Source organism: Pygoscelis adeliae, unplaced genomic scaffold, assembly GCF_000699105.1.
Source record: "Pygoscelis adeliae isolate BGI_AS28 unplaced genomic scaffold, ASM69910v1 Scaffold192, whole genome shotgun sequence".
NCBI classification, from domain to species: domain Eukaryota; kingdom Metazoa; phylum Chordata; class Aves; order Sphenisciformes; family Spheniscidae; genus Pygoscelis; species Pygoscelis adeliae.
This window is the reverse complement of record NW_008824284.1, coordinates 7,065-25,156: the sequence shown is the minus strand read 5'-3', so window position 1 is coordinate 25,156 and position 18,092 is coordinate 7,065. Positions and strand designations below refer to the sequence as shown.

General features: G+C 36.0%; 1 protein-coding gene across 1 annotated transcript in view; it reads left to right on the top strand.

Moving 5' to 3' along the window:
* Window positions 1-17,157, top strand: part of DTWD2 (DTW domain containing 2) — a 114,185-nt gene extending 97,028 nt beyond the window's left edge. The window contains exons 5-6 of the mRNA XM_009318596.1: window positions 11,396-11,524; window positions 15,897-17,157. Coding sequence (XP_009316871.1) covers window positions 11,396-11,524; window positions 15,897-16,067 — 300 coding nt within the window. The 3' untranslated portion in view covers window positions 16,068-17,157. The remainder of the gene's footprint in view (window positions 1-11,395; window positions 11,525-15,896) is intronic.
* The last annotated feature ends 935 nt before the right edge of the window (window positions 17,158-18,092 follow it).

Genomic DNA, 18,092 nt, shown 5'->3' with positions numbered 1-18,092 from the left:
AATCAGAACCCAAGGCAACGAAGGCCAGCCGACAACGGTTGCATTTGGGAAAACTGTAGTAATGTAGGTCCCAGAAAGTGGTATGCATTCAACCATACATCCTCATGCTAATGGAAGAAAAACACCTTGTTTTCACTGACTTGTTGTATAAATGTTTCTTATCGATATATGTGTGTGATACTGGTGATTTTACTAATAACCATAGGAGACCCCAGTTATCTGTAGGCTGTAGAGTCTCTGCAAGCTTTGATAGTAAATTTTTGTTTCTGAGTTGAGTTTTTAAATTGAGTAATTTTTGATGTAGCAAGAAAACGTGTTTTCATTAAGTAAGTAGCTCATATCTTCTGGTGTATAATGACTTGAAAGGTAAAGATAATTGTTAAAATCTATTGCATATTCTGAAATGTTTGATGTGTTCAGGTTTTAGCTGCTGTCTCATTACAACTGAAACACTCAAGAAAATATTTTGGACCCTAAAGAACGAAGTGTTTTATGTTAGGACTGGCAGAAATTGCTGTTCGAAAAGACTGAGATCAGAGGGAGAGAACTGGGAATTACCTTGAGTCAAGATGCCATGCACAGTTGAGATATGATGCTGAGCAATCAACAGGTGTCTGTCCTTCTGACATATAGGTTAATTTGAATGACCTTGGTCCACTTTGACATTTTTCTCATCATAAGTACGTATTTGTTACCTCTCAATACAGTGACATTTTCTTTGTGTCTGAAAGGTCTCAGATAATTTGCCAGATGTCAGAAGTGTATGCTATTTTCACTCTTGGGCAGAAACTTTGCTTTTAATTTATTTCTTTGCCATTTCTTTCATAATTGTTGTTAAACTCTTTGCTGAATATCTGAATATCCTGCTGCTAGAACAATCCAGGAGCAATTGCAGATTTTGTACCATTGTGCCCATGCTGAAGTTCTTGTGGGGTATGAACACTTTGTAAAAAGGAAACTAGAAATATTTTTCATTTTGATTGAGCTTGCTTTCAAATAACTAGATTAATTGAAAGCTTTTTCCTTCTTTTAGTCTTTCTTTACATGTTCCCTTCTGCCATTGCCAAAGTTCTTCTCAGGAGCTTCTTCCACTGCCTTTTCCCTTTCCAAGGAAGTGCTTACTACTATTCACATATAATAAGAAGAAAAGAAACCAGGGAAAGCAAAAGTAATTAGTAGATTCCAAAGAACAATATCATTGCATTGATGCTACTTTTTGACACTGAGGTATTTAATTTTCCTTTTCAATTTTCTGATATTTGCAGGTAATTAAAGTTAAATGGCTGTGACAATACATGTAATTAAATTTTCTTCCTTCATTTCATGACCCCGTTCTCTAGATCCGTACTCTACTCACTGACTGAATTTACTTGCAGCACTTTCCTGTTGTATTAATTATTAAAAGAATAGTGCTGCATAAAATATTGATCTGTTGCCTGACATTCATTTTTTAAATATAAGCAGAGCAAGAGAGATATTACCAGAAATAATGTCTGGATCTTTCTTTCTCTAAATACAAAAATGCATGGAAATTAACTAAAAATGCATAGTCATTTTATGAAGTGCCAGGCGTGCATGTATGACTCACACTTAATTATAATTATTTTGATATAACATAATGGCAGTATTATATCATTCCTTAGTTATAGGTAAAACCCTGCAGTTTCAGAACCTGAGACCATAACCAGATGGTATTTCAATTATTTGTGCAAAAATATATAGGTCAGTCCTATCTTCTGTTTTGCCTTTGCTGTTAGGACTTTCCTTTCCTTACAATTTAACTGTCTGTTAGCTCTTAATTTTATGTAAGCCATTTGGGTCAGCCTCAGGCTGCCTTCTTTTACAGGAGTTTGAACTATTACTTTTAGATTAGAACTATAGCTTGTCTGCAGTTGGACTTTATTTCAGTTATCTATTTTAACTGTCGACCGTACTATTTTACTTTAAGAATAGTAATGCCTTCTGGTTTTTTTTTTGTAGTGCTTCTTGTGTTTGTAAATATTCATACAAGAAACACAGGGGAAATAGTGAAGGGAACCTTGATTTTCTTTTATCCCTGTATGTAAGAAAGGTTGGCGTAATTCTTGTTTCCTTTTTTCTTCTTGCCATTCCCGAAGCTTTTTTAGGAATATATCACACAAAAATACCAGAAGATGCTCCTCCTCTTATCTCGAGTAACAGCACTTACTGTTTCTGATCTGTCTCCTGCTTCACCATCATCCATTCCCTCAGCCTTCAAAGTGCTTTACAGCATTGGGTATATAGCATCTTACAGATAGAGACCTTGGAGCTCAGAGAAGGAAGGTGGCTTGCCTAAAGTTGCACTATGATTTAGTGAGCTCAGGTTATTTCCTGATATCAAGTTCAGTGTCTTGCCTTTCAGGGAAGCAGGATATGTGCATACAAACTTTCTTCAATCTTCTTCCAGCGCTGGAGGCTGATAGTTATCTGTCACTGTCAGCAGCCTGGTCTTGACACCCTAGAAAGTGCTGTTTTAGATAATTTCTACTGATTACGATTTTCATTAATGTAAAAGTTCATGTTACCTATCTAGTAAGTTAGATACTTACTTTCTGCAGAGCAGCAATACTGAAGATATATACTTACTGTTTACATCTTATTTGTTAAATGTAGGTGTGAATATCCTGTTTTCTTCTTTGAAAAAAGAGGTTCTCAGTTAGGCGTAGATTTATTTTCCAAACTCCTTTTGGTGTGGACTTTTATTTCATACTATATGTTTTCCATGCATAGTGTAAGTGATGACAAACATCATGGGAAATGGTTTGAAACATTGTGATCCTGTAATTTTACCCCTTCTGTATTGTATTAACATTAAGGATTCAAAATATGTAGATGGCATAAGCATCTGAAATAACTTTCAAAAACATTGTTTACTTTGGTGATACTTCTAAAGTTCGCAGGTATTGCTACTACCTTATATGACAATCTAAAGGGGAGACAATTTTGTTTGACTTTGCAAGATGTGGCGAGGGCTAAACTGTTGAATTCTCTTAGCATCTTTGAGAAGATGCTAAAAATTTGAGTTCTTACAAAAATTATAATGAGATTCCTGGTAAAAACACTTGAGAAATGATTGCATAGGCAGAAGAAGGGCCTGTTGTAAATAGTTGTATAAAACAAATGAAGTGCTAAGGAGGCCACTGCAAACTATACCATATTTTTGTGTAGATCTTTGATTTCATAGTGCATTAAAGAGAGAAATATATAGCCTAAGGAATTATCAGGTAGTTGTTGGACTTTCTCAAAATAATCTGCCTATATGGTACTAAGTATTTTGAATTACCAGGTTCTCCAGCAAGAAAAATTGTGCTTTGGATCCTGAATTTTACCTTAACTTCATACAGTATCATGTGTAAAGATGATCTATATAGACATATAGATTAGGTTACAGATATATTTAGAAAATTGAGGTCTCTATTTTGGTTGCTATTTTTTAACTTTAGTAGGTATTTGGCTTGCAATTCTTTCAACTATTTAATAATGGAAGTTTCATGTTTATTTATCAAATTCTTCAGTCTTTATACAAATTAAATTACAAAGTGGGAAGCTTGCTATGTGAGAAACTTGTCTTCCGCAGATAAATGATGCTATCGGTAGTGTTTTTTGTTTACAGTGTTTTTTTCTGCCCTGGTTCATTTACCACAATTTTTTACATGTGGAAAATGTAATCTTATCTTCTACAGTCATAAGAGCTTTGCGTTTATTCTGATTTACTTTTTAAAGGCAGTATTTCCTTTTTATGTTCATAATTTCCTTGCCCAGGTCTGGGGAAAGAATCTCTGTTGAACGGATTTGGCTGAAGCACTGTAGGAGCACTCCAAAAATGTAAAGTTTGGCAGGGATGGGGTGCAGGAAATGCATATACTTGTGTGGTTTTTTTGCCAAATTTCTTTTTCTTTTGTTTTGTTTTTCCCCAAAAATTTTCTGTAGGAATGTGATATAAGAATCTTAGTCCGTGAAGGACACATTCCTTTTGCAATTTAGTTTCTCTTCCTGTCAATCAACTATGTTTAAAAATGAAAGCAAGGAACACAGTAGAGAAATACTCTGTAAAATCTGAGTTATCCTCATTAAAAAGATATTTTAAAAGAAAGGTCAGAATATTGTGAGACACTAAAAAATATTTTTTTTCCCAGAATGTACTTGTGGCATTCTCAAATATTTTTCTATATCTCAAATTACAGGATATTTATTTTCTTTCAAACTTGTTTATACAGTAACAGGAAAGAGACATAATGAAATACAGAGGTGATGTTTTTTAAAAGAGGTGTCATTTGACATAGTCATGTAACAAAGAGACATCATGTAGGATTATATTCAGTTGATGAACATTAAGTCATTCAGTGAGTAGCTCTACTGATTTCTTCTGGACCATTTATCTTTAGCATGTAACACCCCACAGCAATAAAATCTGGTTCTTAAATTGTTCTGGTTCCAGAAGCAAAGAAAGGGCATTCTTGAAAGTGTATAGAAGTTTAATGTATTTTCATACATTAATGACATATTTTATGAAAGAAATTCTGGGCACTGCTTTTACACAGGTGTGTTTCGTAAGGGTGTAAGAAGGCTTCTGGTTTTGACCTGCAAAAGGGCTAATCTGAATTGCAACTCTGAATTCAGGTTCTTCTGCACAGGCTGGAAGGAGTCTAAGTAGATAGAACCTACAGACAGCCACTGTTCAGCAGAAGCAATTATGCTTCTTTTGCAAAGACGGAATATTACATATTTACCACTGTTCCCATCACAGCAGCAGTGAGATATCCTGAGGCTTGTTGTAGTGATAAGACTCTAGAGTCTAACCTGACGCCATAAAATGCCTGAGAGGAAGGGTTTGTGGGATACCCAAAGAGAAAGGTTTTGGGGTTCATTAGAAATTGTCCAAGGCAATGTTCAAAATATCTTGGCATTTCATAGAAATTGAACAAATTTCTTCAAGTTTACCTGAAAGTCACAGTATGGTCTATGACTTGTTTCACCATTTTGCCTGGAACATACACAGGAACGTCATGGATATGCCTAAATATTCAATCAAAAGACATGCAAAGTGGACAAAGGTTTTTGTGACATCTATGTACTCTTTCAGGCTATCCGTTTGTGACAGTTGCATGGCAGTTATTCCCTCTAGTATTTAGAAACAGAGTGCTCTTAAGATGTCATTTTAAATTAAAGCCAAGAATTTGAACAAAATAACTTATTTATATTCCTGATTTAAATTTCAGTAGCATGCTGAGATTAAATTTACTCAGGCTATCTTCTCTGTCATAAATGTAATTTTATTTAACTGCATGAAATTTCTATAATATATAGAACATTATTTTGGCTGCTGTGGTTTAACCTTAGCTGGCAACTGAGTACCACGCAGCTGCTCGCGCACTCCCCCTCCCCCCGGTGGGATGGGGGAGAGACTTGGAAGAGCACAAGTAAGAAAAACTTGTATGCAATTGCTCCCCCCCCACTGACCGATGCCCAGCCAGTCCCCGAGCAGCGGCCCCCCCGGCCAGCTTTCCCCCAGTTTATGTGCTGGGCATGACGTCCCATGGTATGGAATGTCCCTTTGGCCAGTTTGGGTCAGCTGTCCTGGCTGTGCCCCCTCCCAGCTCCTTGTGCACCTCCAGCCTCCTCAGTCGGTAGAGCATGGGAAGCTGGAAAGTCCTTGACTAGTGCAAGCATTACCTAGCAACAACTACAACATTGGTGTGTTACCAACATTGTTCTCACCCTAAATCCAAACCACAGCACTGTACCAGCTACTAGGAAGAAAACTCATTCTATCCCAGCCAAAACCAAGACATTGGCTTACAGGTAAAAGGTGCTTGTGCCAGCTGGATGCTGAGTGAAAGATGTTTCCCATGCCTGACTCCCTTTTCTGTCTCAGGTTGTTTATGTAGTAGCACACAGAGAATGCTTTTCTCTTCAGCACCTTAAAAGTAATTTTTTCTTAGTTTCTAGAATAGTGGGCGAGATGGCAGGATGTGGTTGTACTCTTTCTGGGGTTTTTGTGCCTTCTGAGTTCATTTAAAAAAATGGCTTATGGTATTTTTTCTGGAAGATATTTATTAAAGTAGTAGTACATACGAACAATAACTACTACCTATGTTAAGCAGGATGACGGATGGTACTTGCTTACTTCATTCTCTAAGAGTTGAGCAAATTAATTCCCAACCAGAAACTCATATTTTATAAGGACACTATCAACATAAGTAAAAGAGGAGGGGATCTTAAAATAAGTACTAGGTTTTTCATAGAAGCCACAGAAGGATATGTTGTTCCACTGCCTGTTTCAAAGTGCCTGTAGTCTAATTGCAGAAAACAGGACAGGCAAAATCAAGAATTGTTGTGTGGGCCTTGTGAGACAGATGTACTAACTTTATAGCCTTTCTGTGTTCTTGGGGATGCACTATTTTCCAAATATAATTTTGCATAATGCTGGATTCTGTTTGGACAGTAAAGGAAGTAAAAGTAATGATGAAGAAATTGGCACAGAAAAGGTAAAAAGATAAGGATATTGACATTAAGGAGAGGACAGCGGACAGCACTTAAAGCTTTCTGCAAGAGTTCCCGTACTAATATTTAAAATAAGACCAGAAATCAGTTGCCTGTCTTTACTGACTTAAATTTTTAAAATTTCAAACAGCAGGCATCAAGGCATCAACCCCATCAAGGCAATACTTCTGCTTCCATCAGTTCTGAACAGCTGAACAGGATCAGCTGGGTCGTCACTTGCCTGGGGCATCTCCAAAGGGGGCCATGGAAGAACAACTCAGCCCTGAGAAATACTGAAGAGTCACTATTTTTACTGTGGTTCAAATCCTTTGCAAATGCTCAAAGGCTGTAGCATTTGCTAAGAGGATGGTGCGTTGGCAGAGAAGCCAGTGTTTATTAAGTTAATGTAACAGTTTGTGAGAACTGCTGACATTCAGGCTTTTGGAAACGCTGGGTCTTGAGTTACACATAGAAATGAAAGTTGATTGTATGTGTTGCTTCATGCTTCTGATGGCTTGGAAACTAAGCCCCCAAACTCCCTTGCACTTATAAAGAGAATAGTTATGCTAATTTCAGTGTCTTGGCTAAATTCCAGTGAGTAATTGCATTCAGCTTATCTAAATTCCTCTCTCTAGTTTGAATTGGTTGAGATAGTTTCCATCTTCTGTCTTACGCTATTGTTTATTTTGGTGAGTGGTGTTAAATAGGCTGCTGTTTTTCCAACTTGACATTGCTGTATTTTGTTAGTAACTGAAATTATTCCAAAGTGTGCATATGATTTGCAAATTACTTTGACAGCTAAAAAAAAAAGTAAATTGTTGTATCATGGTATCTTTATCTTTTTATGGAGAAGTGGTTATAAAATATCATGATTGTTGTTTTGAAATGTACTTAAATAGAGTATTTATGTATACTCAATCTGAGTTTCTGAAGTGTAATGTAAGGGGTAGATGATGTGATTTTGTTTACATTAACTGTGGAGGAACATTTCTGTAACTTTGAATTAAGCTTGTTCAGCTGGATTTGAGGTATGCAGGTGACAGACAAAGAATCAATCCATCTAGGTAGTGCAGAAGCTTTAATGAGACTGTTGCAATACGCTGCCTGAAGCTATTAACTCCACAAAAGGCAAGGCAAGTTTTAGACCTGTTGGCTGAAAATGAGTGAAGTTGTCCTCCTACCCAATCACATTTGAGAACAGTAAATATTTCATATACCTAAGCAATTTTTTCTCTAGAAGATATTCTTCCCATGTCTGAAATATGTATTAACTGTATTAATTTGTTTTGTTTTCTATATTGTTTTGGCTTTGTCTTACCACTCAGTTTATGCTCTAAGTTGATAGAGCTCCTCTTTGTGTGTTTTATTCATTCAGTAAGTGTACCTAGTTTCTGATAGACAATCAGTCATTTAGTGAGCCTATCCAATTTGTGATAAAGGCTACCCTGCCTGTATTTCAGGTGACTAAGGATCTCTTACTGAGACACTGTGCCTCTCTGAAGTAAAGAGTAGGGTAAAATGCATGTTTGTTGAAAGAAGCCTGAGAGACAAACTATAGCAGGGAGTTGTCCTGGTCAGGTATTCTTCCTCTGATCTCCACCACTGTGCTGTCTGTCTGTGGTATTTTCATCTCATCCCAGTGAATATGTCCTTTTTCAGAAAAGTGGATGGGGACCACTTGTTTCCATCCTCTGTCACTGTCCCCAGGAATGAAGAAATTTGCTGGCTGCTGCTGTTCTGTTAGAAATCGGAAGTTGTCCCTTCGTACAATGTCAGCTGTTTGAGAGCTGCACTTACCGACTTTTTGGCTACACCGTGTAAGGTGGAGTGCAGGCAGCTTTTCTTTCATAGAAGTTTCTTGCAATCATGAATAATTTTCCTTTCTCTGGATTGCTGATGATCTTAAAAGTTTTTTCAGCATAAGCCCCAAGAAATGAAGTGTAGAAAACAGCAGACAGAACTATCCCCAGCTCCTACAAAAAAAACCCTTAAGGCACTGTTGTCTGTGTCCGAGGAGGGGGAAGCCAGTGTGCCTGCAAGTAGTCCATGAGGTGGTTTCTCTCAATCACTGTAGAGAGGCTCTATGAAGAATGTGGCTGTCAGATGTTGAGAAAAAGTGTGGATGTGTTTCTGCCCTGCTGCTTAGGATACATGCTGGAGAAACAATGGACTGAGTTTACCCTGGTTTTTAATACCTATGTAGGAATTTCTAAGTAGGGACTAAAAGCTCCCTCCAGCATAGATCTCTGTATACCGGAAATAATTAGCCTTCCTACTCTGTCATGATGGAGATCCATACATGGTCCCAGTAAAGGGAGCATAAAACCAAAGCAAACCTTGAGGAACCACAAATGAAAATATTAATTTCATTTTAATTTTCTTTTGCATTTCATTACATACACTGATGTCCAAATTCTACATTTTCTATCCTAAATCAATTTATTCTCTTTTTGATTTTTTAATACCAAATTGAAGAAGGTAGTTGATAAAAGCTAGTATGTATCCATTCGCTTCATTCTTGAATCTGCCCTGGATCTGTTCCCCAGCATGTGGACTGAGTTTGCTGTTGACTATCCAAGTAACTGTTAACATCTTTCATACAGTAGATAAAAATTCTACAGTATGACTATAAATTAAAGATTATATGATAGACTTCTAGAATAGTGTAATAGCAAGAATAATCTGCTAATGAGGTGCTAGGTATAAATTCTTTTCTTTCAAGTCAGAGTACAGAGCTAGAGACTAAAGACCCTGAGTTTGCAAACGTGAAATAATCAACTACTTCAACTATCTTGGCTTTAAATACAAAATATCAGGTTTGACTTTATAGTAAGTAATAGGCATTCATTGAGTAATTTGTCATACATTTTGCCAATTCATTTGCAGAAATATGCTGAATAGCTGCAGAAAATGAAGATTAGTTTTAAGTGGAGATGACCATTGTATTTGCAGGAAATAGCTCTGTTATATATCATATATATAATCACCTGTAACCTTTACTTTCAAATATCTAAAAATAGTAAGTATGTTCAGGAAAGATACATTTATATGTGCTTTGAGACCACTGGTGCATTTTCAGTTTAATTAACAGTTGGTAGTTGTATAACCTGATTAAAACTACAGTGCATTCCAGGTAGTTATTATGGTAAGCAGCCTTAAAATAGCAAAAGCATCGATCTTCACTCAAGGGGGCAAAATGGATTTTGGAAGATATGATTTTAAAATTATTTAATTAAAATGACACCTCCAGTATTACAGTTGTGAAAAGAATACAAATGTATTTTTATATAATGCAAAAATCATAATGTTAGTATGCTGTATTCTTTACATAATTAACATGCATTCATCTCAATTTCTCAACCCAAGTGTGTGTTCTTTGGCTGTTGAAAGTTATCTCTCCAAACTATCTAAACAATCCTTGCTGGAAACTTTTAAAACATTCTGAAATGTGCATGTTTTGGTCCTTCAAGCCTACCCAATAACAAGACTAGCATTTAAAAAAGAAAAGTTTCCTTTGATAAACAAGTTAGGAACTTCTGTCACAAAGGTACATTTTTCTGTCTTGTCCTATATTTGAGTACTGAACTTTTATAGCTAACTTATTTGTCCTTTCCAGAATGGCTTTCCTCTTCCCTTGTTGCCTTCTTTTTATTTATTTATTTTTAATTCCCATTACATTGGAATCAGATAAAGCACTGGAATTTGATCTTATTCATTCACATTTCTTCAGCAGCTTGGAGTTTCCCTTTTATAAATGAGATATCTTGAACTTTTAAGAATGGGTGATTGCATGTAAAAGAGATGAAGGAAAATGAAGCATTACAAATAAAAGCAAAAATGGGAAAAGGGAAAAGGGAAAATACTGAATGAAGTGAGGAATGCTGAAAAACCTCTGGCAAGCAGAATGGGAGCAATATTATTATGGCCATGGGGAACAGTCACTCATTTTTTTGATGAGAAGGAAAAATAAAAGACAATAGCTGGGATGAGTTTAAAAAAAAGAAAATTGACTTGCTTTTTTATAATAATTCCTTAGGGTTTATTGTACTGTACTACAATTTTTTTGAAAAAGAACTGATAATTTTTGGTTAAGAATAGTGACAATGTTGCTAAAACATTAACTTGTTTGGCAAATTATATTTTAAACATATGTGGAGATAGAAATTTTAGGAATAAAAGAATAATATCTGAATTTTCACACAAAGTCTAATAATGTAAATTCTATGATGTTTCAATGCTGTTTGTAAATTCAGTAAAAGCTTTTGGAGGTGATAAAACAGGCAGTGTAGTGGTTGAATTAAATTTCTTTTTCTTAAAAACCTTTAACTTGTGAGATAGTGTAGAGTGTTTATCACTTGAGGCAGAGTCAATAAATAATTTTCAAACATGATTTAGGTAAGCGAATAGTTCTAATTGGTAACCTAGTACATTATATGAGTAAATGTAATTTCTAAAAGTCTTTCATTCAGAACTTGACAAATAATATTTAACCAAGGTAAGTAGTGTCAGTGACTATACAGTCATTGGTGTGTGTGTTGGAGCGTGCAATAAACCAAGCATAAGTTAATAATTTTAGTTTTGTTCTAGGATATCTATGGTAACTGAAATTGGTTGCTAAAATTTCACTCAGTTAGTTTCTCTAACAAACAATAGTATTTTCTTCACATGTTTGTACAGTAACAAATATGCAATTCTTGTCTCTGATGGCAACTCAGGGGTATTATAATGTTATACTTAACAGTAGCATAAGGTCATTGGCTATGAAACAGCAAAAAGGAAAGAAGGCAACTGACCACAGAGGGGAAGGGGCTGTATTTTGCTTAGTGTACGGAAGAAGTGTCTTGTTTGCTATACTGATCTGTTTATTTTAGTAGAATTTGCTATTTTTCAGGTGCAGTTAAAAACCAACATTTCAAGTCAATATGTAATTCGTACACAGCCAACAAACACCTGTCTGTCTACGCTTGAATGTGCAGCTGTTGCTCTTACTATCATGGAAAAAAATAAGAGTATACAAGAGGTAGGTAATTTTAAACATCCAAGTTTTTCTTTTATGACTAGTAGAGGGAAGGGACAGCAAAGGTACTTAGCTATTAATGTCACATTTGACAGTCAAAATCTTAATGATATTGCAATGGTTTTGTTGCATAGCAAGCTAAAACAAGAATGTACCAATAGAAACTATTTTTCTTCAGCTATTTATTAACTCTAGTATATTCAGATTACTGTGACTCTTTCTTGTCATGTTCCAGAAGTCTCTCTAGTTTTCCTATTCTTTATTCAACATTGTTGTCAGGTTACTGAGGGAACTTATTAGATACAAAGGTCTTGAATGATTGTTTTGCTATTCCTTTTTTCAGTATGTTAAATTCTAGTATGGTATTTTTTGTTCTATCCCATAATAGAATTAGATTGGCTCTTTTGCCACAGAGTTGTCTGAAGATAAACCTGGGCAAGATTCAGGGCTAAAAATCTTGCTTTGATGATGTTTAAAGTACCAGTTAAGGTCAGATCATGTCTTGTAACAGATTGTATTTGGTGCTGCAATGTCCATCAAGGCTGAATGCTGTCCACTTATCTTACAGACCAGTTTTACCCTGGTAGCCCGTTTTGCGTATGGAGTAATAGACTGGTTATTGAAAACAACTGCTACCTTCCCAACCCATCTCCTCAATTCCTCTTTTTCCCTTAGGGATTTTTTTTTCTTCTTCTTCAGTTGTCTAATGCTTTCCCAGACACTTCCACTTTTACAAGTTTTCACTGTGCAGTCTTCAGGTTCATTTGTCTCAGGATTTGAGTTCCCTTTTTCCTGTACTTGTTACTCAATATCACTTTTCTTCTTCCCTCTTTTTTTCATTTGTCTTTTCTGTTCACTGTTTCTCTCTTGTACCTTTTATGCATTTTTAACTCAGAAGTCCAGTTCCTTTTTTCCTTCTACCTCATTCTTCTTTCCCATCACATTCTCTCATCCTGTATTACTTTCTTGCACGCTTCTTCCTGTAATTCTAAATACAATGAGAAGAGTGACTCAGATTCTCTTCACCTGTACATTACTTTTTAAGAAAAGTTGGTTTATAAGGCACCGAATATATGCTGTGCTTGCCACAATACAGAATAAAAATCTGTAGAGATGACAGTTGGGGATTTAGCCCAAAACAAATAGAAGTACTACTATGTATATTGCAGGTCAAATAGTGCAGAGATGCACTGTTGTAGTTATCTCTTCCTGTGATGTTTTTCTAAGTTCCCTTGACATTTCTTATGGCAAAACTTCAAAACATAGACTGTGTACCAGGCACGTGTAATATACTAAATTGTACAAATGTGACATGCTAGGTTGATTTTCTTTTTTTAAACAGTTTTCTTTTGGGTATTTCTTAACTAGAGTGTGTTGAAAACTACTTTGTTTTATGTACTATGTTAATTAACTATAATTAACAGTTAACAACTGTTCAGTTGCTGTAATGTATGCAATTTACATGTTGCACTCTCACATTACCAAAGTTATACTCAGTCTAAAGTATGATTAGTATTTTGTAGCAAAGGAAGATATTAGTAAACTTGGCAGAGATTATAGCCTATAATCACTCTGATGTCTAATTTTCATGAAGCCATAAAAGCATGATGATTATTTAGTTGATTAGTTATTCATTGGTACTGAATAACGTGGCAAGCAGTGTTTGGAATGAAATTTTTGTGCTGGCTCTCGAAGGCTTTGTGCCATTGACTTTCTTGTGCTTTTTCCTAATAGTAGGTAAGACCTGAAGCCACTTAAAGTCAGGAGAGTTTATTAATTTTAAATTGTACATCTTATAATAGATGTTAGGAGGCGGTGTATATGTATGCACACCTTAAAATATTTATTTACTTCAGTTGAGAACAAAATTGTTGTAGCAACATTCAGATATTTGCACCAGTCTCTTCATATTCTAGTAGTGGAGAATGGTATTACTTCAGGTACTATCAGTTGAGGCTCTTGGGAATTTGTAAAATCCGTTTGGATACAACTTGTTAAAAAGGAAAAGTATTTCCAAGGTGTGAGAAACTTAAGAAAATTTGGAGATTAGTATCAGTAAAGTTTCTATCTCTCTTACATAGGATATGAAAGTATTTAACTACCTTTAAGTTTATAGTTAACTTCTTCAGTTAAGACCTGAATTTAAAAATACTGGGCTGACAAATGTCATTGAGAATAACTGGTGCTAGACTCTAAAAAGTTTCACTGAGTTAGCAGTCAGGTAGGATTAATTTCCTTTTTAGCATGTATTGTTCTTGGAATATTTACTGGAGTCAAATGACCATTATCTAGTTTAATAGATCCGTATTTTTAATTATCTTGTTTAATAGATCCGTATTTTTAAATGATCCTCTGAAGTCACAGCACAGCAAGGTGATCTTTGACTCTCAAAAACCCAAAAGCTGATCCAGTTGGAAACAGGCAATTGAGTATATTACTGCATGGAAAGTAGTAAGTTGTTTTCTGCAAAAACTAGACAGCAGAGATGATCTGAATACCCCCTCACAGCTAGCTCGAAGTTAGAATGCTTTTGTAAGCCTGTCCCACTGACCTCCTGCACTCCTGCAGCCATGGAATCCAACCCGCTGGGCTGTATCTTCCTACCAGCCAGCTCACAACTCTTGCATGTCATTGGAGGAATTTGGGACTTAACAGTTCTTGAATTTAAGTTTATCCCAGGTCAAAGAATACTAATTGGACATTAGCCTTTTCGTTGCAAGTTGTGATCCTACTAGTCTGTGATGGAAGAGGTTATTAAGATAACGTCCTTCTTAATCTTTTGTTGCTGACATTAGTAATATCAATTTAATAAGCCTTTTGAAAAAGACCTATGAGTCGTTTTGCAACATAGACCCAGGTCTGCAATCTGATTGTGTGCCCAGAATGTAGTCCAGAAGGGTATGTGAAAGAGATTTAAAGCTCATCCATGTATTTGTTACGTTCTAGTGTCCACCCTGGGATGCTCATATCCCTCTCCATCAAGTAATGAGTATCTTGGTACCTGACTAAAAAAGGTTCCCAGGTCAAAAACTGCTTCTGAAATTGGCATAGTGTAGAGTATGCCACCCCTGTGTCTGCCTCTGTGACACTAGAGAGTCACCTCAACATTAATCGATTGCATTTAGAATCAGATGGGGGCAAAGTGTGTGGCCACACAAGAAAATACAGCTCAGAAATTGGAACTCTGCGTAAAGAAACTTTTCTAGAAACTTGTGTATCTTTTACGACAGTGTGTCTATCATATGCTTTTTTTATGTTAAAAGAAGGTAATTATTGTAGAAGTTAAACCCATGAAAATTAGAAATACTGAAATTAAAGTGGGTTTTGTATATTCACTTTTACCTTTGGTGCGCTAGGACAACGTTGGCATATTTTTCCTTCATTAGGACTTCTGTCTTATTCACTTCCAGGGTGAATGTTTTGTTAGTGTCTACAATTCCCAGTCCTGTATTCTGTTTTATCCCTACCACTCAGAATTGGCCCAGCCTACTTTTCAAAGACAAAATGATCATTTTCTCAAAGGTGCTTCTATAAACGTTGCAATAGCCAAGAGCTTCATAAACATTCATGCACTTTTTAATACCTTCTCTGAATTAAATGGGTGCTATTCCCAGCATATAAGATGGCAAATGGAAATCGAGAGCTGTGGAAGTTAAAAATGGGCACTTAGTTTGATGCTCAATATAAGTAATTTGATTTTTCTGTGTGCTCAGAAGAGTCACATTTTACTTGGTAGAAACTCAGCTCCTGCTGACTGCAGTTACATTTGTGATTGCTTTACACATCTGCACATGAGCCCCCGTGATACTGAGTCAGGCAACCAGAAAATGAAGAACCTACAATTAGGAACCACTTGAGATAAATTTGGTTTGTGTGGCTTCATTAGTCCTACATAATATTGCTGGGCAGAAGCAGGGATACAGTCCAGTCTCCAGGATAGCTGCCTTGATCATGAGTCCCTTCTCTCTTTCTAAAATCTTGCCTCAAGGTGTTTACATGTAAGCACAAACAGCTTAGTTTTTGTTGCTTACTTTATTACAGCTTGTTGGCTGAGCCGCAGTAGTTGATTGTAGTCCATTGCTAAGGTCAAGTTAAAGCCATAACTTACAGTAATGTAGCTGGGACTGAAGTTAGGATTGAGTGGGTCAAAGGAAGGAGTAAGGGACGACAGCAGGTAGGTGGATATATGTCTGCTATGTGGCTTCTTTTTAGTACGTCTGTTACTCAGCTGTGCTCTCTGTGTCTCCAAAGGTTACATTTTATCAGCACTGTTAAGTAGTCCTTGAATACAAAACCTGGAATACTTGATGTGTCTAAAATAGCTTACTAAACGGTTGGGTTTTTTGTTTCCCCCCACCCCTTCATCTTTCTGCAGACTATACTCCGTCCACTTCAAGCTTTATGTTCGTTCCAGCTTCAACATGGTGCCCAGATCCATCACAGCAAGGAGCATCTTCTCAAAAATGGCTTATATGACAAGCCAATGCCAAAGAATAAGCGCAAACTCAGAAGAATGGAGCTTTTGGTGAATAATGTTAAAATATAAGAAAACTGTACTGGCAGTACAGTGGGATTTATTTGCAGCTAGCAAATCAATATGAATGTGGATTTGATCCAAACAGTTGACTGTACTGTAATAAAACAACTTTTAGGACCTTCATAGGCAAGAGTTTATCTACCAATGTGACAAACAGTAATGGACAAGCTTTTTCATTTTTGCAGTAGGCCAGGTGCCTTTGTTCAGACGATAGAAGATCATTCTCATTTCCTATAGAAAAGAAGAAGAAAACTGAGCATAATTTAGAGTTATGTTATCTTTTGGGTGACAAGTATGATCCTCAATATGACTGGATAAATTTACTTTGGAGAAGCTTTTATCAGTACGAAAAGACAAGGAATATGAATGTAATGGAACGGTAAGGCTGCAGCATTTAGAAGTATATTGAATTTCTGCTGAGCATTTTAACTTCAGTATCTAATTACAGTAGGTTTTCAAACTGTAATTCCTTATATTACTTAGTTCAGATGAACATAAGGCACGCTATTTGTATAGTACTTTTTGAGATTTTTATTTCTTACATTATTAGAATTCCTTTTCATAAATTTATATACATTTTACAATGCAGTCGGGTTTAGTTTCTCTCTCAGACTTAATTTTTAAATTAAGCCCGCGTATGTTTTTACCAGAACCTGAATACTTCTGACTTTAAAAAAAAAAAAAGAATGTAGAGAAATGTGTTTTGGAATTATAACTCAGGTGCTTCACTTTTACTTGAGCAAAAACTACTCCTCCGCAGAAGGGGACATTTTATGGATATGGAAACGCCATACCCATACCCTGACATACAATGCTTATGATATTAAAGGAATTAAGCCCAGTGTAAACAGCCCTGTAAGAAGTATGATGCAATGACAAATGATTACGTCTGGATACAACCTACTAAAATGATTGCCGATCCATTAGATTTCATGTGTTATTTAACTAGTTCTTCTCTTCCAACAGTGATATAACTGTACCTCTTTCTAATGGAATCACTAGAAGCGAAAGAATTGGGTATTTTTACAAGCTTTATGAAGTAATATTTTATGATCTGGAGAGAAAAAAAAAGTGAAATAAAGGTTTTGATGTTCCTTTCTTCACGTTCATAAATGCCTCCTTCATAAAACAGATTAAAATGCTTAATGTTTATCTTTACTATCAGTTCCACTCTAGGTAACAACATGGAGCTAATTGGGTACTAATTAGTCTTAGAAAAAGATATTTTGTCTTTAATTTATGAGCTGCAAGGCAAGAAACTACAGAAGTGGGGGGTGTAAACACAGCTAACCAATATATTAACTGAAAGCATTTCTGCAATTAACAAAGGAGGTCAAAATTAGGTCAGAGATTAGCTAAGAAGTTTTAGTTAGCCCTGAGCTAATAGTGACCTTTTGTTTAGGCATGGATTAACAATTTAATTTGTCTGGCTATGTTAGCAAAGTTTATATAACCTTTTTCTCTTCTCCCGGTCTAGATAAATCCTGTATCTGTTGCTAAATTCAGCAAGCCTGAATTAGTTTTGACAAATCTGAAGCAAAACAGTCTCATGTGATTAATGATAGTGTAGATGCACTTTTGTTCATGTTGGAACAGAGAAAGGGCATGTTTATTCCTGTAGTGAAACACATCGCAGCAATCTCCAGGCTGTCTTGGAGTCTGAAGTTGCAGTCTTGTGCAACTTGTGTGCACAGCTTTGTGTGTGACGCAGCCTCCAGTTCTGGGGTTGGCATGGCTTCTGGTGGGCTGGGAATCTGTCTCCCCTGTGCTCTGGGATATGGTCCAAGCATTCCTTAAGGAAACAAGGATATCAGTTAGGCTTTACTGTTAATGCCGTATTTACATATATGGACGATGTTCACATTTAATGTTGTATATGTTAATTTGGTTTACCTTATTTTAGATTCATCTAGAACAGTAGCGTATCTTTCAACCTACATTGTGAAGATTATTCTCCTAGACAGAACACTAAATGTGTCTTTTCATAAAATGTGAGTTTATACTTTGGAGAACAGAAAGAAATTTGTATTACAG